General features: G+C 34.4%; 2 protein-coding genes and 1 pseudogene across 2 annotated transcripts; 1 reads left to right on the top strand and 2 right to left on the bottom strand.

Moving 5' to 3' along the window:
* The first annotated feature begins 242 nt into the window (after positions 1 to 242).
* LOC112516144 (uncharacterized oxidoreductase SERP2049) lies at positions 243 to 3,462 on the top strand. Its single transcript, XM_025123167.1, has 3 exons — positions 243 to 636; positions 1,986 to 2,145; positions 2,976 to 3,462. Exons 1-3 carry the CDS (start codon positions 297 to 299, stop codon positions 3,310 to 3,312), a joined length of 837 nt encoding a protein of 278 aa, XP_024978935.1. The 5' UTR covers positions 243 to 296; the 3' UTR covers positions 3,313 to 3,462.
* Positions 3,463 to 4,048: 586 nt separating this feature from the next.
* LOC112503728 lies at positions 4,049 to 4,140 on the bottom strand (annotated as a pseudogene).
* A 1,872-nt stretch (positions 4,141 to 6,012) lies between these two features.
* On the bottom strand, positions 6,013 to 17,118 carry LOC112512865 (ribosome biogenesis protein TSR3 homolog). The gene is made up of 10 exons (XM_025119000.1): positions 16,947 to 17,118; positions 16,816 to 16,844; positions 16,653 to 16,702; positions 14,686 to 14,751; positions 14,472 to 14,512; positions 13,903 to 14,039; positions 12,184 to 12,274; positions 8,518 to 8,589; positions 7,022 to 7,137; positions 6,013 to 6,351 (listed from the first exon to the last, which is right to left on the bottom strand). The coding sequence occupies exons 1-10, from the start codon at positions 17,021 to 17,023 to the stop codon at positions 6,239 to 6,241; spliced, it is 792 nt and encodes a 263-aa protein (XP_024974768.1). The 5' UTR covers positions 17,024 to 17,118; the 3' UTR covers positions 6,013 to 6,238.
* Between the last annotated feature and the right edge of the window lie 4,496 nt (positions 17,119 to 21,614).

Below are 21,614 nucleotides of genomic sequence, written 5' to 3'. Positions count from 1 at the left end.
CAGACTGTTTATTCAGTACAACAACCGAACAACAATTTATCTGTTAATATACAGACAACCATATCAATACACACAGCTATATCCATATAAATCTTAACAGAAAACGAATCAAACAGCACCAAAGTCTGATCACTTATTCTCAATATTTAATCCTTTGAAATATAAAAGGGAAGCGGTTTTAATCCAAGAAGGACTGTTCCATTATTCTATTCTTAAAACGTGTGCTCTACATTGAATTTATCGCCTCAGCGTTACCAAAAGGAACGTCTGGGTCACCACAATTATAGCCATTTTCAATGGACACTTTTCACAAACAGGTGGTGATCATTACAGGATGCTCCTCCGGCGGCATCGGAAACGCCCTGGCCCGAGCTTTTGCAGCCAGGGACTGCCTAGTTGTCGCCACTGCGCGCACACTTTCTTCCATGGCTGATTTAAGCAATGATCCTGATGTGTTTTTACTTCAGCAACTTGATGTTCTGTCAGATCAGAGCGTTCGAGAAGTTGTCGGTAATGTAATCGATAAGTTTGGGCGTATTGATGTTGTTGTTAATAATGCTGGTGTTCAGTGTATCGGTCCTCTTGCGGAAATGCCTCTTTCTTCGATTGAACAGACGTTCAACACAAACGTTTACGGTATTATCTCGTACTTGTGTTTTATGAGTTCTGTTTGATGTTTTAAGTAATATTAGTGCTATCGTTTATTTCTTCTGTTTTATGAGTTCTGTTTGACGTTCAACACAAACGTTTCGATTGTTCTTAATTTCTTCTGGTTTTTGGTACTCCATTTAGTCAAAGATAGGAGTTCATTACCAAAATTCACGAAAATTGTGAAGGATGTGATGAGATCGAAACAGATTAAGTAGTAGATTTACACTGAATAGAACACCATTCCTGGAAACAATTGCAACTATGTCCCGTTTCACAATAATCACTCCCTCCATCCTAATAAGTGAACCTTTAACTTTTGCGTATCAATTGAGTTATTTTGAGCTCCAGAATCTATAAATGGTTGTTTGGATTGTAAAGAAGGATCCATAACTACATTAACCATGTAAAAGAATTACCAACAGAAAAAATTAGGAGTTAAAAACCTAAAACTGACAATGATTATGAAACTGATGGTATATACAAGTGCTAAAACCATCTGGATAAGAAGAATAGAGAGGTAGGACTAGCAGGGAAATTTTTATTCCAACCACTGTAAGTTAGGCAACCAGGGCTATGATTGCAGACCAGGGACATGGTGTTCCAAGAGTACTAAAGCTCAGAGATTTCGATTCTGTGAAAAGCAATGTTGACCCAGAGGCAAGCAACTAGATCACCGAGCTCCAAGTTGGAATCCTGGCAAAGACCAAGAAGTATCCATTCTTAACACAAAGAAACCGCCGGAGTGGGGGATTGTCTTCTCCTCACTGACCCCAAAGAAGGTGACTCTGCCACTATGCACTATGCAGGCTGGCAGAGAGGGCCCTGAATGCCTAAACAAGACAAGAACCAACTATATGCTTAACAYAAACTTTCTGGTCCTCCCTCTAGCACACAGGGATAGGCCCTACCCACTGGGGAATACGCTTTTGAGCTGATGGAGACTATTCAAGAATTCTAGCTTATACACGGATCTTACTAATAAAGAAAGCACCACGACTGAATTTAAAGTGCAGAATTCCCTCCTGCTGCAGAAATTGCACCAACCAAAAGATTTGACAGTAGCAGTTAGCAGTTAGCACCAAGGAGGTAATTGATCCTAAGAGAATCTAACCTCATCCACGCTCTTAACATGGAGATTTATTGGTCAGCCACAATGCCATTGTTGCAGGGGTTCCCCTTGTTAAGATCCTCGGTTTATAATTTATTTTCTGTTTTACTTCATATTCTTGACCTTTTCATTAACTGTATTTATCTTATGAGGCATTGCCTGCAAACAGCGTCGATCACTATCTTGATTACTTTATATATCTCTTATTTTCTTGGGATGCATGTAGGTTCCATGAGGTTGATTCAAGCAGTTGTTCCTCACATGGCATCAAGGAAGAAGGGAAAGATTGTGAACGTTGGAAGTGTGACTGTTATGGCACCTGGACCATGGTCAGGTGTCTACACTGCATCCAAAGCAGCTATACATGCACTAACTGATACATTAAGGTTTGTTACTTGACCTGTTCTGATATCTTATAGTACCATAACCTTTACTTTTACGCCTTCCACCCCCCACACCCCAAACAACGCAATAAGAAAAGAAACGAATCCAAAGATTCTCCATTGACAGACTTGAGATGTGAACTAAGGCTATTAATTGATCACATTGATAATCAAAATGTAAGATAATGAACCACAAAATAGATACAACTGTCATTGGACTTGGCACCCTTTTATTTGAACTTACATATACTTGGAACAAAGAGATTTATTCATGAGCTGCTTATGCTGTCACAGTTATGTCAATTACATCATTTTTGTTCAATTTTAATGAAATAAACTAAGATGGTCAGTTCAGGACAAGAAGATAAAAGGAGGAATAATTTGACAGAGAGAATTGATATCTCAAACATTATTGATGATTTATGTTAGGTAATCCGATTATAATTTGACAAAAATGATATGATATATATATATGACTACACCGAGAATAAATTTGTTGTTACTATGAGAGTCTCACATTGGCAAGACTTTGACTATTTCTCCTCTCTCTCTCTCTCTATATATATATATATATATGTGTGTGTGTGTGTATGTATATATGTGTGTGTGTGTGTATGTATATATGTGTGTGTGTGTGTATGTATATATGTGTGTGTGTGTGATGAAATCTCCCTTCTCTCCTCGATGGAAATAACTTTTACAGGAAAGAATGTAACAAAATCTCAGATTGTAAAGATGACAACTTACCAACTGGGTGAGGTCATGCCCGCACTAATGCACCGGATCCCATCAGAACTCCGCAGTTAACTTACCAACTTATGAATTTGGCATAGGTTGGAGCTGAAGCCATTGGGAATCGATGTTATTAATGTTGCACCTGGAGCTGTGAGATCAAACATTGGAAATTCGGCTATAGCCAACTACAATAGGATGCCGGACTGGAAATTGTACAAGAAATACGAAGCTGCAATCAAAGAACGAGCGTATTTTTCACAAAGTCAAAAGTCAATGCCGTCGGAAGAATTTGCAAACAAGACAGTAGCTGCCATCCTGAAAGAAGATCCCCCTTCTTGGTTCTCTTTGGGGGGTTACTCCACAATAACAGCCATCATGTACTATTTGCCTATCTTTCTCAAAGATTTCATTTTAAGGAAAGCTATGAAATGTTAGTTTCTGTAACTTGTTCCACCACATGCATCATGCATCATGCATCATGCATCATGCATCATGCATATACATACACATACACATTCTATTCCTGTAACCTGTGTGTTATAAGAGAGTATGATCAATTAATCAGTTATTCAATATCATATAGAATAAAAAATTGAGTAAATTATGATTTTTGTCCCTGAAATAATTTTGATTTTCGTCCTTGTAGGTTTAAAAATTGTGATTTTCGTCCTTATGGTTTGTAATTTATTGCTCTTTTCGTGTCCGGACTAATTCCTACCTTTAAGTACAATGGACCAAAACAAAAGTTGTAAAAAGTTGGGACTAAAAACAACAATAAATTGTAAATCAAAAAGACAAAAATAGCTATAAATTACAAACTATAGGGACTAAAACCGTAATTTCTAAACCATAAAGATGAAAATTGCAAATTTTAATAAATCATAGGGATGAAACTATAATTTTTAAACCACAGGGATAAAAATTGCAATTTTTAATAAGCCACAGGGACGAAAAATGTAATTTACTCAAATTTCACCAGACTCATTACAATAACTTCCATGTGTATGTAACATTTGCAAAATCCCCTAATTGGCAGCAGCCATAATTTGCAAAATCCCCCAAATTGAAGCGCAAATCTTACACAGTTATAAACAAAGAAAGTGAAGTTGGAAACACAATCGTACATGACACTAGGGTTTTGGCCAAGATGATGAGGGCAAAGAGGGTAGAAAAAAATTTAGACCGTTTCTCGATTTGTATATGAGGGGCCATACTAATCTTCTCTGTTATCGTTCCAATTTTATCGGATGTCCCCGAAGGGACAATATTTAATTGCCATGTAAACCAAACATAAGTTTTCCATCTGGTTGGTGTGGAACAAGATGACTTTAAAACCAACTAAACCCACTCTTTATGATTTCATTTCATATATGCTCCCATCAAATCAAACTTCTCGAAAATGAACATATATATAGACTTGGTTTCAACAAGTTCAAATACTCGAAATAAAATTGTTATCAGTTTTGAAGAGTAAATTACAAATTCTGGTTATGTGTTTCATGGGTTATTTTTGTTTTCATGTACAATTTATTTATTACAAAAAGAACCCTTAGGGGGTTGTTTGCTTCACAGAATTCCAACGAAATCTGGAGGAATTGGAATGATCAATTTTGTTGACCAAATTTCATTAAGATGTTTGGTTTACCAATAGAATAGAATTGAATTCCACACATTCCACCATTCATGGATTTGGTCATTTTATCACAATTGACAATAAATTCGATTTCATTCCATCCCATTTTCTCAAAAGACAAAATTATTCTCATCTTCCCTAGTTGATTTAACAGGACCCATATGATCTCCATCTGAACCACTGTCGATCACCATCGATCTGAACCATTAATCTAAGCCACCGTCGACCACCACCGTTGACCACAATCAATCTGAACCATTGATATGAGTCATCACCGATCTGAACCACCATTCTGAGCCACCACCGACTACCACTGTTATAAAAAGGGTATTTTGGTCATTTATCGTTTATTTATTCCAATTTCGAAACTATTTTTTACCAACCAAACAGACAGATTCCAAATCATTTAATATATCCCAGGGAGATCCAGGGTATTGTGAGAAACCTTGCGCCAAAGAAGAGTCCTATACATTGTGACTTAATTATTCTCATTACGCTTTTTGGCAAATGATTTATCTATATGCTACAAGTTTTACACTTGGTGGGTTAGCATTACGAGACCAAATACCTGATCATTTATCGAATAATATAATTCTCTTAGATTGCTTCTTTTCATTTAGGCCAATTTGCTCTTTGTTGACATTTTTCGACTGAGCATGGTTCGATGTCATTGTGATATATCATTTCATGAACAACAACATATGTAAATATATCATCAATAAATTTGTATAACTGTCGATCGACTCATATGCACTCATAATTTATTTGAGAATTCTTTGATCTTTGAAATCAATATTAACTTAGGAACGTCCTCAAGATTTATGTATTGATAATAAATGGTTGTACCTTACTCTTCTCCTCCTTTAAATGAATATCTATCAAACCAAGTAGCTTCCCCCATTTTCTTTCGGGAGCTACAGCCTCAACCACACCTCCACCATATGTGATTGCAACACACTTTCTAGCAACATTATGCCTTTTTTTGTCTTTTACTCAAGAAAAAACCACAAGACCAAATTCCTTAAATCATTTTTGATTGAATACGAGACAAAAATTTGATAAAATGACAAAAATGTCTTTTATTTAAACGAATTTTTAATGCATGTTAAAGGTAGAACAAAATCTGGATGTTTTTGTAAACCATAATAGCCATTTTATAGTTGTTTGTTAACCTCTTAATAGTTTCATTAAGAGGCAACCTCTGAATCGTTAAGAGAGGTGAATCTTGTTTGGCACAAAAAAAAAGTTTGTTTCTTAATGGTTCTAAAACCCTCTGAATGATTTTGCATCATGGATCTCTCTTAACCATTAAGAGCCCTAATTTCATTGTACACAATTACCAAACAATTATATTTCATTTTGCACTATAGCATTAGAGTCTCTTAATCATTCTACACCAAACCATTCAGCAATTGCCAAATAAACCCTTACTCTTTACGGTATAAACCAAACTAAACATACCAATACAGCTCATGTGAACGTATGGTACGAAGAAATAAGACGTACGAAAATCATTTCTCTACCCCAAAGGGCATATAAACTATTTCATAAAGAATTCAGTAAAATATTGAGGGTCAATCAGCACTTGCAGATCAAGACTTCAAACCAACCTAACAACATTACCAACTGTTCTATTCATATATGTGAAAGGGTTCTAACATAAGAGCCAAGAAAAAGCTATATATCAATATTCTGGTAATTTATGAGACGATTACGACAAGTAACACATTACTCGCTTTCGATATCGCTTTCGTCCAAAGTAATATGGTTTAAATTCCGTTCAAGCGGTGGAAGACCATCATCTGATCCTTCATCTTCACTACGGCATGCATCGCCTTCCCCTTTAAAAACAAAAGACTAAAAGTCACCATCCACGAGAAAGCCATGAAGATAGCAGGGAAAAGTGTGTGCAAGCGTGCATCCATTTAGGGTGACACTGAACCAGAAATGATATGGTTTCCCCTTCCTCGGTCTACTATTTGTCTCGTGAACATTACAAAGTTTGACTCGACACCTAGTTTAAGAATACTGTTTGGTTTGGTTTATCATGAAGGTTGCAAATTTAAATGGACATCTTCTTGAAGTGTTAGGGTGCATTTCTTTTTAACACATTAAAACAAGAAAATTGACCACACAGGCTTGTAGGGAATACATTTCTTTTCCCTGTGATGAATATAAATTTGGAAAGGACTTGTTTTGTACTCCCTCCGTCCCAAAATATATGTCCCAGATGAAAAAGGCGCACGGTATCAGAAATGTGTAACTACTACGCTTTTTTTTAATTGATAAATGACAATTTTATCCTTAAAAATAGAGAGAGTAATGAATTTCTCCATCTCATAACCAAGGATAGGACGAAAAAAGTAGACAATTACTTTTGAAAGTGGACAATTAAGACAAACTAAAATAGAAATGCAGGCACTTATTTCGGAACGAAGGGAGTATTTCCTTTGTTGAATGTTGCCTTCTCTTAAAAAGTTAAAAAAGAAGTTGACCAAATATGGAAAATACCTTCTTCCTTAGCCAAAACCTTGGGAACTTTTGAACTTTGCTCAGATAGCCAAGAATTTTGAAATGCAATAACCTCAGCGCTGTTCTCACATTTGGAATATGCCTTTAGAAGCTCCCTGCATTGCACAACTTCATCAACGATGAGGTAATGGCAAATACTGCCTTAAATTAGATGCATTCACTCAACTCCCACATCTTTTCAAAAGTAAGTGTCGATTTTAGGGTTTAGGGTTTAGACTTTTAACACCTTACCTCACTTGAACACTTTAAACTCTCTATCTGTGGGAGTTCTTGTCTTTGTACTCAGACAGTCAAGTTATCATTATCTTTATGCTACTAATGGGAAATCAGTAGTTACTTAATTGGCACACGATCAGGGCCTGGGGGGTGAGGAATCATTTTACAGGGCCTAAATCAGACAATACACTAACAACCTAAAACTCGCCATTGATTGCTTACAACTAGCCAACCAATGGGATCAAGACTTGGTATATATAGTGATCGACTTTTGTAACCGTCGTGCTTGGAACTAGCTTTTAAAACAACCATTATACTTGCAAAAATTCCCCAAAGAATATTGCACTTGAAAATATTGATGCCCGGGTTATTCCATCAACTCAACTTAACGATGTGACATTTTAAGAAACAAGAGATTGACTTTAATAGCCTCGTAGTTGGCACTCTGTTCAAATTAACCATTATGCTAGTAAAAAAAACCAAAAGAACATGGTATGGGTTTTTTCAAATCAATGATCTCCCTGCACTTACCATTACTATGATAACACATAATTTATTATGTTCGAGTATAGCAAAGAAATCACCCATTTTTTCTTGAACATTCATACATGTTTAATAAAATTATTTGAGAACGCTAAAATATATAAGGTATCTTTAATGAAAATAAAAAAAGACGATTTGTTTACCAAATAAATACAAACTATTATCTTTAATAATGACCACCTTGTAAATATTTATTTGAATCCAAATTTTTTCTACAAGATCATGCTAATATGAGATGTTCAGTTGCGTTTTGATTAGATTGGAACAAGTTCAAGCACCATCTTTTGACCTAAAAAGTAAGCATTAAAAAATAAATCAGCACTAAAAGTTACAACAGAAAAAAAAAATTTGGGAAAAAAATATTCAAATACGGTGTTTTTTAGGATTTTGCAAGTAAAATGGTTATTTTGTAACCAAGGGTCATGCACAACAATCACAGAAGTGAATCACTGGTCATATCAGCACGCTGAGTTAAATGAAGTCAACTTAGGTCAATAGTTGTACAAACAACTTCATTATTTTCCAAGTACAAAGTTTGTTAGACCTTTTGAGAGTATAATGATTTTTCTCAAAGCAAGTACAATATTATAGAACTCAATCACTCAGGATAATATTAGAGAGATAGAGACGCGAATTATATCTTTCGACTAAGCTAATGAAATCAATAAACGTAAAATGTAGCATTGATAATTTAATAATTTAGGTACAGAAGATACCTGTTGAGGGACAAGAAAGCATGGCCCCACTTGAACTTGCTTAGCAACAACTCACCATTTTCTACCTCGCCACTGATGGGAACATGTAGACATGCATTAGAAAACATGAATTTTTGTAATAAGAATATGTTAATAGGCACTTGCGGATTCATAAAATCAGGCGATTATAACAGACTGTTCATAACAAAGAACTGACAATTACTGTAGCATGATATGCAAACTGTCCACCCGGGAGGACAATGATTGTTTATGTAGTCTGCTGTATTTTTTTTAGAACTATTATCCACTATGGTCACTTAGGGGCTGTTTGGTTGGTTTACCGTAAGTCCTGTATGGATAAAGTTGTCTATATGGATCAATCTGTCTTATATAGAATGGGCAGGTTTTTGTCCGGAAGGGTTTTTTCATAGATGGAAGGAGCGTGGTTTTTAATTGGGAGTGACGGGTTAAGGAAAAAGCTGTCTTTCTGCATAAAGCTCCCCCCTAGAAGCTTACTGAATAAGCCACTTTCTATTTCATTAAGCCACTACCAAAGAGTCATGTATAGCTGACCAAATAAGCTGTGAGTTCCATTAAGCTCGTTAAGCTGCTAACAAACAAACCCTTAACATAGCTGCTAAGTTGGGCCCTTTCATGTTATTTTTGAAGTAAACATCCCTCTATGCAAAAAGGAAGTAAATACTTCTCCAAGTTTGTCTTCTGAATCAGTGGCGGAACCAGAACGTATGTGTGGTTTCACTCCAATAAATTAAAAACGAATCGATCAAAATAAAATAAAATTATATTTTAGTACATATGAACAAATAAAACAACAAAAAAGGTGGATGATTATTGCACAAGTTTTTTACTCATCTAATATACATGTTGTAAATCTATCACGTGCAGCATCTAAATCATTATTATGGACATTATATTGTCCCACTAAAATAACCTCAAATGACACAAGCGAATATCGTAGACCATGTTGTGAACATAAGAAATTTTCCATCCAAACAAACAAAACATAGCATAGACATTTGCTTGACATGCTTTGTTCCGTTTAACATTCAAAACTAATGGTGTGTTTGGTTTTTAGGATTTGGAATGGAATTGAATTCCATTCTTTATAAATAATTATAAAAATAGTTAAATTACCTTTTTATTAATTGATTATTACAAAGCAAGTGTTTTTAACATACTTTAAAACATTATTAAAAACAAATCCTATAAAATCCCACAAAATACCAACTACCTCCGTCGATTTCTAAATCCCATGTTTGTGGGATTTCATTGATTTCAAATCCAAGCAGTCCTTCAAACCAAACACAGGATTTGAATGAAATCCAATTCCAATCCTATCAAATCCAAGCAGTCCTTCAAACCAAACACAGGATTTGAATGAAATCCAATTCCAATCCTATCAAATCCCACACGCTAAACAGGACCTAAGAGTGTTTTTTTTTTTTTAATTTCAACCCTCTTTTGGCATTAAAACCTTCTTAACCCATAATTCATTTGTTGATTTTCTCTCTCCAATACTCTTACTATCTTGAAAGTTGAAGTATTTTTAGTTATTAAAATTTTGAGTGTGGAATTCTAGGTTTGTGGATAAAGAAACTTTCAAGTGGTTTATGTATCCTAGGTTTAGGAGATGAAGAAAATGGTTACTGGTTTGAAGTTTCTCAATTCGTGGATAAAGAATATTTTGAGGGGTTGGTTATTTAATTCTCCTTTAAACATTCTCAGGGCAAAGGGTGGCGGATTCTGGGAACTGGGTGCCTAGGTGGGATTCTGCATTTGGAGATAAAGAAAAACTTTGGGATGGAAACCTAGGTAATAATAAAATAACGAGTTAGATTTAGATGTACAGTTTTGTTATGTATGTTGAGGTTTAAATCTAATATTTATTATTTATATCGAGTTTTGATTAATGTTTATTGGGAAAATTGCACCAACTTTCACCTAATTCATATTTTGGGGAACCAACTTTTAAAATCGTCATTTTGGGGAACCAACTTTTAAAATCGTCATTTTGGGGAACCAACTTGCACCTGATTCCTATTTTGAGAAACCAACTTGCAAAATAATTATAAAAAAATAACTAAAATTTGTTTTTTTCCAAAAATTAATGCAATAAAATCTATTTTTCATTTCAAATCTCGTTTTTTTAATTCATATATATCAAATTGAACATTTTTAAAAAAAAATCCAAATTACCATAAAAATTGTTTTTTACTAATGCAAAAAAAACAATTTCATAGAAAAAAAAATTAATTGATGCAATAAAAAATTAATAGATGCAATTTAATAGGCATCAGGTGAAAGTTGGTTTCATTTTGGTGCAATTTTTCCTAATATTTATTTTTTATTGCATCAATTAAATTTTTTTTTCTATTAAATTGATTTTTTTTGCATTAGTAAAAAACAATTTTTATTGTGGTAATTTGGATTTTTTTTTAAATGTTCAATTTGATATCTGAATTAAAAAAAACGAGATTTGAAATGAAAAATAGATTTTATTGCATTAATTTTTGGGAAAAAAACAAATTTTAGTTATTTTTCTATAATTATTTTGCAAGTTAGTTCCTCAAAATAGGAATCAGGTGCAAGTTGGTTCCCCAAAATGACGATTTTGAAAGTTGGTTCCCCAAAATAGGAATCAGGTGCAAGTTGGTTCCCCAAAATGGCGATTTTGAAAGTTGGTTTCCAAAATAGGAATTAGGTGAAAGTTGGTTCCATTTTGGTACAATTTTCCCATGTTTATTTTGTATAAAATTTTACCCAAAAAAATAAAGATTTGAATAAAGATATGAAGGGTGTAAGATAGGGACACTCGTACCATAGATTGCAGAACTTTCGAGATGCTTCCTAACAAAAGCCAAAGGATTCGTTCCTTCTAACTCATTCACTTCAAATTTCACCCTTCACCAACTTGACACTTAAGCTTTAGTATGGGCATGTGAAGAGTCTATTTTCTGAAGAGATTTTAGATTTTAGACTATGAGTGTAAAAAAGGTCAATAACTGCAGGTTGAGAATTAGTTTAGGGGCACTTTCTATGATTTACTCTTAAAAAGGTTCACTTGGAGAAAAATCAGGTTAGTAATAATGAAGCAGAAAACCTTCGCTAGGACCTGAGTTCCTCCAAATGTACAACACACTCCTCAATCAAACAAGCTACAGCTGCATGTGTGTTCTTTTTGTAGGTTCACGCTTCTTAAAGACGTGCTTCGTCAAAGTAGTTTCCAAAATTACCTCTATTTATCATAACAATCCATAAAAATTGCATGGTCTCCAGCAACACCATGGCACCAAGCACCATGCTAGTTCCACCTTCCACCTAGAGATGCACAAAGAACCCAGACCAGGCCAGGCCCAGAAAAGCCCAGGCATAGTGATGGGGGCAAGCCCGGTCCGAAAAAGCCTGTCCTGGAAAAGCCTTAAGAAGCTCGGTTAAGCCTGAAAAAGCCCGATCGGGCCCCCTTTTCAACCCCAAAGCCCGGCCCGGGATTTTTTTCTTTACTCATCGAAAACGGGCTTGGAAGGCCCAGGCCATGTGCATCTCTAGTTCCATCCCTGCTGGGAATCATGAATCTTTTATCTACCTATAAGATATTACTACTTGAGCTCATGCCTAATCAAGATAATGGGCATCATACAAACTTACAAAGGGATTGGAGGTAGTTACCATATAATTAAACCAGCAGATAACGCCTCAACACAAGATAGCTCGCAGGGTCGACCATAATTTACTGGATTAGCAGCTACCAACCATGGTACTGCATTGCAACGAAGCTATCAATTTAGAAGAAAGATAGCAACAATACTGAGTTTAATATCTTGAAAAATCATCTTAGACTTAAAAAGTAATACTCATATACTTCATAAAATAAGCATGTACCAATTTTAGCGTATAAAATTTTCAACTGTATCTTCATATATTTGTAACATGCCCTTATTGATGTAGTTAATTTTACTTAAATTAAGAGCAGGATGGATTTTACATTTAATGTGATAGACTCATTTTTACTCATCAAAAATTAGCCAAAAATACTTTTCTGCCTAGCACCTCATCGTGGCCGATGGATCTCACAGCACTCGCGTTGACCCCAAAACTTGTGCCTCAACAGGCCTCACACCTTTCAAAACAACAGACAAGGGTCTCTGGTCCATACCATGCATTTTCTCCAGGGCTGAGCTCTTACGTATCCGAGGTGCGATCAGATTAACCAGCGACCGGTTTACAGAACAAGAATTTAAGCAAGGGACAGGAGAGTGATGAAAGAAACCGCTAAAGTCAGTGTTGTGCTCAACTCTGTGGTTGGAAGGATTGCTTTCTGCTGGCACAAATGGTGTTATCTTCCTTCACTTCCAAAGCATTCATTAGTCAGGAAAGCAATGGCTGTCCTGGCATTAACTCTGTCTAAAAAATATTATGTTCCCACAATACATGCCTTATTTAACAATTAACATTAAGATCTGAAATAGTGTTGTTATAGTTCAATTACATGCAATCCTCCTTCATACGCTTTCTTCCATATAAGCACACATAAACGCTGATTCTTTCTTCAAAACCAAAGTTATATCACCTATATCACATAACTGCTTACACTTAGAAGCACTCATAATGAACTAAATCCAGACAAAAACCTACTAGAGTGACAACTCAGCAGCTCTTCAGATCCTTATTCCTCCTTAACGCTGTGTTCTCGAATTTGGGGAGAAGAGAAAAGAAATGAAATGGAAGGAAAAGATTTTTTTTATTCGTGTTCTCGAAAGAGAAGGAAAAGAAGGATAGGAAAAGAAAGAAAATATTTTTCATGTTCTTAAACAGGAGAGAAAGGAAAGAAAAGATGCCATTTTTACTAATATACCCTTTAAAAATACATACTTTAGAATAAAAGATTGAGTAGTTTTGTAATTTTAATGATTTTTTAAGGGTTTTCTTTCCTTTCAATCCCTTTCCTCCATATTTGGGAGGAAAGTTTTGGGAGGAAACTTATCATTCTTTCCCTTACCTTTCCTTCCCCTCCTAAAAGAGTTTCAAGAATGCGAGTTTTTTTTTACTTTCCTCCCGTTTCCTTTCCTTTTCTTCGTAAAAAAGGTTTCGAAAACACAGGGTAAGAGATGTTTCCCTGGCTAGGATTACACCAAAGACTTCTCTGTGAATTTTGTTCTTCCCTTTTTTTGCTAATATGATTAATGCATATTATCACCAGAAAAATCCTGAATAGCCGGTTCTGCTTGTATTCTATGGTTTACCAAGTGCAAGTCCAATGCAGCTTTTGTTGTAATGGTAGTAGTGAGTGACCTCCTTTTCTTATGTTAATGTTAATTGTAGAAATATGATATGCAGGTAACATGTGGAGTAACTGCATCTACTTGTGAGATTGTGTGAAGTTCTTACATAGACGGGGAGCAGCACATCGTAGCTTTGTAAAAGGTACATCGTCCAACCGTGCCCAAGAACAATCTACAACCGCCAAACCTTTTCTTTTTATCAGGTCTGAATCTTCCCTTGAGATGCACTGTTGTCCAACAGGGCTGTAACAAGAAAAATTCATCAAAACAAACCAATAAAGCACCTAAAATAGCACACATGAAAAACTAGATTTAATTGTTTGTCATGATTGAAACATACAATTTTTAAAGGTTGTGTTTCAGTTGTAGTAAAGATGTTTAAATTACCAATGGGCCTTTGGCCTAGTGGTATGTGGGTCTTTGGCTTCCTAGGAAGTCAGGTGTTCAAACCTCACCAAAGGTGAGGAGTGTGAGTTTATTTGTTCTATTTGCCGTATATAAATATTATATACTTCAAAAAGAAAGACGTTTAAATTAGGATATGTCGAGTCACATAAACAAACTCTTTAAAAAGCGAGGAAAAGATTTCATGCAAGACTTTCCCTACATACCCTTGCTTAGATTAATAAGAGCACCAATCATATCAGAAAAATCAGAGAGAGAAAAATCAGTTACCTTAAAGCAATGCCTCCGAAACCATTTCCTACTCGCAGCTCCTGCATAAAATTGTTCAACATCATACGGAAGTAATATAGGTACTATAACAGGTGTAGAAGGCATATAATATTAGGCATCCTCACATTAAAGATCCATACAACCATGAACATAGTCAAATCTTTTTTTGGAGAAATTAGGTGAATAAATCGAAGTATCCTGCTGCAACACTTACTTTCAAAAACCCAAATCTAGCTAGTTTGCGCCCTGTACACCTTTTAACATCACACTGCCCAAAATCCTGAAACAACAACACAACTCAGTCATGAGATGCATAACTTCGCACTCTTAGGGGAGCATCCAAAAATGTCAAGGACCTTGGCTAACCTACAAACATTACATAATCTGTGTGCAGAAAGAAATTTGTAAAACACAAATAGTACAGTTCTTTTAAATGATTGTGTAAAAAGTATATATTAAGAGAATGAACTTCAATGGTCTATACTCTACAGGATAAAAGAAAAAAAAGCTAAGTCTGTTCTAATTTGATGATATGGTTCATATGAAGATAAAATGTGAAAATGCAACTCTATGTCTACAAAATAGTAGGCTACGGTAGAGGCATGTCTAGAAATTACAGTGCGCTTTCTGAAAGATGTCACAATGACAGTTGATGAGTGTGAGAAGAATTCAAATATAATGTGAATAGGAATCCATTTTCTAAAAGATCCTGGCTTTCGTGCTTTGGTGGGTCTCCGAGATCCTTTCGATGACCTATGTTGTGTTAGAGGGATATCTATATAATCCGATCGATTGCGTAAAGCCTGCGGTAGCAGCGGAACCGGGAAAAGTATACAGAAAAGACAGTTCTTTTCCATTATATTAGTATTTTCTATTTAATTCATATTAGATTAGTTTTAGTTAGTGATCCCGGCTTAGTGAGCCCTTTCTTCCGTGATGAACTGTTGGCGCCAGTCCTACATTTTGTCTATGTGGACCGAGGAGAAAGGGGGCTCGGCGGGAAGAGGATTGTACCGTGAGAGAAGCAAGGAGGTCAACCTTTTTCAAATATACAACATGGATTATGGCAATGCAATGTAGTGGGACTCGCATGTCGATCCGAATGAATCATCCTTTCCACGGAGGCAAATCTTTGYCTGTTAGGTWAGAGGATAGCAAGTTACAAATTCTGTCTCGGTAGGACATGTACCTCTATTACTATGAATTTCATAAATGAAGTAGTTAATGGTGGGGTTACCATTATCCTTTTTGTAGTAACGAATCTTGTATGTATTCCTCATAAAAGGAATTTGTTCATTTTTCAGGGTCTCAAAGGAGCATGGAAACACATAAGAACCGAAATTGAGGGCATAGTCTGGTACTCATTCGCATATAACTTAAGCCCCTAAAAGTGATCTGGCTTTTGACTATATCTTGAGTAGTTGAGTTGCATCAAGTAAGCTCAATTTGGAAAATTCTTTTCAGGTTTGGCTCATTTTAAAGCTCGATAGCCGGTATCAAAAATTGTTATTTATAAATACACTTCAAGAGGCAACAGTTTATAAAACATGCAAGTTAAATTTCACACTCTCTTTATGAAAGGGAAAGAGGAGTTGCCCTTTAACTTCTTATATCAAACCTAGTCCCAACTCCCAAGTGCGCTATTGACATGAACTGTTGTTAAAGAGTTTCCACCAAAGTTAACATACACATAGTACTTGTTATGAAGTTTGATGCAGTCATCAATCTTCTTCGTAGACTAAGGGGTGTTTGCTAAATGCTTACCAATTCAATTACCTTACCGGGTGTGAACATAACAAGGACCGATAATCTTACCCGGTAAGAGGGAATACAAGGATCATGAGTCTTACCCGGTGAGGGAGGGTTATGACTCTTACTCGGTAAGCGCTTACCGGAATATAAACGCTTGCAATCATCCATTTTGAAGGCCGGGAAATGTTACCTCAATAAGGTAAGTGAGAGTGGTGATTCTTGTCGGTAAGATTTTGGTAAATGGTCCCCAACTTCTATATCAGTTTTCAACTTCAAAAAAATCTCTTTCACACGTAAACTTAAGGTTTAGGGTTTTAGAAAGAGGAAGGATTCCTGAATCTTGCAACAATCACGAAACCAAACATTGATTCTCAAAGATAAAACTTATAACTAAAGTAGTACCACTTCCAATTAGATACATGAACATACCCACATGGCTAGCTGAATGTTGGGTACCACTGTTGACTCTTCTTCAGATTCTGCAACATTAAGAAACAAGCATCGAACGCTATAAACACAAAACTACTAAATTCTATGAACACTAACATTCAAAATCGTGTCAATAAAGGATTCCAAGCGCAAAAAAGTATACCTGGATCAACAGGAAGAGATTCATCTTCACTGAACAAAATGTAAAAATTAAAACCAAATCAAAATCAAACGAACCTTTGTGAGCCACAGTTGAAATACATAAAATTTGTAATCAATCTGGAGTGAAATTACCGGTTTGGTTGATGTGTTCGACTAGATTGACCTTGTGTATGATGATTCTTGAACTTTCTAGACTTGTTGTGACCCATTTGGATTTCAACCGATAGGCTGTTGTGGAAACTGCCGCTTCTCTTCTTAGGTCGCTGCCTTCTTGATACCGAGAATATGATGCTCGCCAAAAAGAACACACAGGGAAAACAGGGTTTAATTGAGGACTTATGGGAAAGAAAATAGATCATGATACGATGATGAATATTCTTTAATTTATCTTTAATTTAAAATTTACTAAATATAAATTTATTTATTGTTTTTCTATTAATGACTTGTTTAATACAATTTTTTATCAACCGTCTTCTTTAGTTTCTAATATAAAAATATCATGTAAGAGACAAATCAGATACACAATAATCTATTAAATAATTATTTTAATAGTTTAATGCCCATAACGATCCCAATCCCCGAATAGATTGTAACTCACACATTACAATTACATATGTATCATCGTCTTTGATTCACAACCTTTGTTGACGAAGATGAAATTAAATTAAAACAAGTTTTGTGTTATTTCAACATAGATTCTACGTCTTGAAACCAAACCAGTTTTGGAGCAACTTTATGATAATGAAACCAACCACCTAAAAGCATTAACACTGTAAAGATCAACTCACCAGTTGCAAATATAAGAGAGTTGTATTGTTAGTTATTTCATATACTCGTCAAAACTGAAAACCCCATATGTTATTTGTATTCTTCATACCCTCTCGGGCGCCTTCATCACCATCCAGTACTTCTTGGCATGTCGAATTTCTTTAACAACCAACCAAGCCACATGTCTTGAATCACAGGAAAAAAAATGCATTGTATTTGTACTATTGGCTACTGAAATAATTGAATCACAATAATTATAGTCAAAAGTTGGAAACTATAGATCAGAGTCAAGTCACAATAAATCAAGAACACAAGATGACAAGAAGAATTGAATTTGTCAGATGTCTCTTGATTACATTCAATTATCTCTGAATACAATACGATCTCAATGTATTCAACTCTTACAAACCTTACAAAATCTACTGTAAAAATCAATTAAAGCACAGGGACTTGAATACAATTTGTGATTCTAACAGTAACTAATACAAAAGAGCCAATACACATAATTTAATTTAATTCGAATGCATCACAAAGTATAATAAACCCTTTTAAAACAAGTTTGAAACAAAAAATGCTCCAAACTAGAGAGCTAATGGATTGAGTTCAGACCCATAAATTTTTTTAAACGATGGCACCATTTGACTATAAGGAAAAAAAAACTATAGGAAAAAAAATTCAAACGGTAGCACCATTTGACTAAGAAAATAACATTAACAGGATTTGAACTTGGGTCTGAGGTGGAATAAGAGCCGTGCAAACCAACTATACCAAATAAAACTTGTTCGCATTGTAGTTTCAAAATAAATACGGTGATACACAACAAATTAATACGGTTGCACTTTTCATGATCTAAATTTTTTTATTCTTCGACAGATGAATAATATGATGACACGTGCCACTTAGGTCCGTCCCTGATTAAGTTTGATATGTTACAAATTAATGGATGTAACATCAATTTAAAGTTCTCAAATATCTTTTTTTTTGGTAAAAATATATATAACATAAAAAATTTAATATGTGAAGTGATGTAGTTTAACTGTGTTTTTGAAATTCAAACCCATAAATTAAATATCGTAATGCGGGTTAACATACAAATGAAAATCATGTTATAAAAGTTTTAAACTGTGCGAATTGATGCAGTATGAAAACATGCATTAACGCACGAGACACGCAATTTGAAGTCGGTTATTACTTTGCTTAAAATGACAAAAGTAAATTATCTGAAATTGACAAAAAATAAAATACGTTGGCTTTTAACGTAAAAATATACCGATTAAAGTAGAAATTGACCTAAAAAAGATTGTTATTCCATGTAATTAACCTTTTTTTTTTATTCAAGTTTAGGTTTTATGTTTTGACTATAAAAAAATACGGTCATGTTTGTTAAACATGTAACGTTTCTATATTTTGACCATTGAACATCCATTTTCTTGCAATTTTGACCGAATTCGATATAAAAGAACAGGGTTACAAAGTTTGGTTGTATCTTTTGATCATTTTGTAGTATATTAGAATAACTGAAAAATATTAAAAATACAGTAATATCTTTGTACATTTTACTTATTATAGTATACTAATATAATATAATAAGTAAAATGCACAAATATATTACTGTATTTTTAATATTTTTCAATTATTCATGTATACAGAAAAAATATCAATATAAAATCTCTTAGGGGCCGTTTACCAAATGCTTACTCGGGTAAATGAATACTAAGTTACATTACCTTGCCGGATGAATATGTAAGGACCAATAATCTTACCCGGTAAGAACAAGACATGGACCAAGAGTCTTACCCTGTAAGTGAAGGCGACGACTCTTACCACGATAAGCTTATCGGGTAAATTATTGCATACGATACCGTATTGGTGAACTAAAATATTACCCAATAAGTAAATGATAGTGTTAAATTTTACCAATAAACTCTTACCGGGTAAGTGCTTGGTAAACGGCCCCTTAACCCATTCCGGCCGGTTCTCTAAAATTTATTTATAATAAAAAAGACAAATTGCATAAAAAATAACATAATTTAACTTAATCTCTATATATTGTAACGTACTTTCAAAACTTTTATTTTGATACCTATGATCTAAAGTTTTAAACATTTAAATACCCGGGTAACCGGTTGAAAACTAATTTTAGATTAAAAAGATTCATGTCAGTAACCACGTCAGCAAATAATACTGAGTTGAATACCACATCACTCGCCACATCAGCATGATAACCGGTTAATGTTTCAACCGGTTATCAGGGTACTTAAATGTTTAAAACTTCACATCTTAGATGTCAAAATGAAAGTTTTGAAAGTATGTTACCTAAAATATGAATCAAGTTAAAGTAGATTACTTTTTTATGCAATTTACCCACAAACGTTAAAAATATTTAAAAAAAAATTATACTCAAGTCTAACATATTATTTATATTAGAGATTTTAACATTAATTATAGTGTGAAAATATTATATAATTTTATTATCCTTATATACTTAGAAAAAACTATATAAATAATAATTATTTTATTTTATTGGTGGAAAAAAATAAAAACAAATCTCTCTCCTCACTTTAAGTTTATAAAATTTTCTAAACTTAATGATTTTTTCTTTTTGTTTCCTCTATTTTATAAAACAATTTAGAAAATCTGTTAGAACAAAATAGATAAATAAAAGTTTCATTTTTTTTTATTTTGGAGAATCTGTTGAAGATGCTAAAGTGGGGAGTCTCGGTCTATGTACATTTTATCCTTCACATATCCTACATATAAATGATATTTTATGGGTATGTTTAGTTTCATTTTTCAACCACTTAGATGTATTAAAAATAAATATACAATTTTGCAAACATTATCACTTTTCATGATGATAAATTGCAAAATACAACTGATGTGACAACAACTGATAGGGAAGAATATTCGTCGAATGAAAAATTAGGTGTGACGTTTAGATTTTTTTTGCATGTGCCTCGGACTTACCAAATGTAAACAAAATGTTCCTTGAGGCCAGGAGTGGTCAATTTAAAAATATCGTTTTTGGGTGCGATAAAATGTTCAATGTATATCGATAACACGATATTGAAAATAGTAAACTAAACACAAATAACAATATGTAGACGCACGTGGTTCAATTAGCGATGTAACAATTATCGTAGATAGGAAGAGGGGGTCGATAATATGGAACAAATCAGATGAAAGTTACAGATATGAGAAAACTAAACTAAGAAGTAAGAAGTAGAACAAAATTACCAAGACAACGCTTAAGATGTCACACAGTGATCTCAAAATGTGGTTTAAATAAATGTTTCAACATTCTAACAACACAAACAGTTATAAATTAAACCTAGAAGTCTAATTTTTCGATTTGATGTTCATAAGCAGCTTCCTACACGATTTGAAAATCAGCTATGATTTCCAGTTCCGCTTACAACTTTGCACATTACCTAGAGTAGGTCGCCTAACCAAGTTGCTCGATTCTTCAACTAAATGTGATATCGAAACAAATTCATGGAAGTCCCATTGATTTATAAAATCCACAACCGACGGATTTAAAAAATCCTTTTTTATTTCAAATTCAAATACCAAACAATCCTAAATTAATTTATAAAAAATGATTAATTTAACAAACGGTAGAGTTGTGTCACGTTTGATAATTTTAAAATTCGATTACGTTGCTATTAACTAAATTATAATGAGTTGCCAAAGATTGGACACAGGCTCGGAACGTGAGCCAAGCCAAAACTAAGCCGAATAGCCAGAGTGATGTGAGCTGTCGGTGGCTGGCAGCCCACCGTCATCCCTCAGATACACATGCTTGTTAAGTACTCTTCGTCTCCGTTTCTCACTTTCTTCCCTTTCTTCCCTTTCCTTGGTCGTCTTCTTCTTCTTCTTCACTCTGCTACCAAATTCCTCAAATGCACTGAAACAACAAATCTATCCCCGACTCCCTTTCCCACAGTGGTTAGATTCATTACTATTTCATTATACACTCGTTGCATTCATCCAATTCTTATTGCTGTTCTTGTATCTACACTCTTTAATTGC

The sequence above is a fragment of the Cynara cardunculus genome (assembly GCF_001531365.2).
Source record: "Cynara cardunculus var. scolymus isolate 2C chromosome LG 1, CcrdV1, whole genome shotgun sequence".
In the NCBI taxonomy this organism is placed as follows: domain Eukaryota; kingdom Viridiplantae; phylum Streptophyta; class Magnoliopsida; order Asterales; family Asteraceae; genus Cynara; species Cynara cardunculus.
This window is presented reverse-complemented; position numbering and strand designations above follow the sequence as displayed.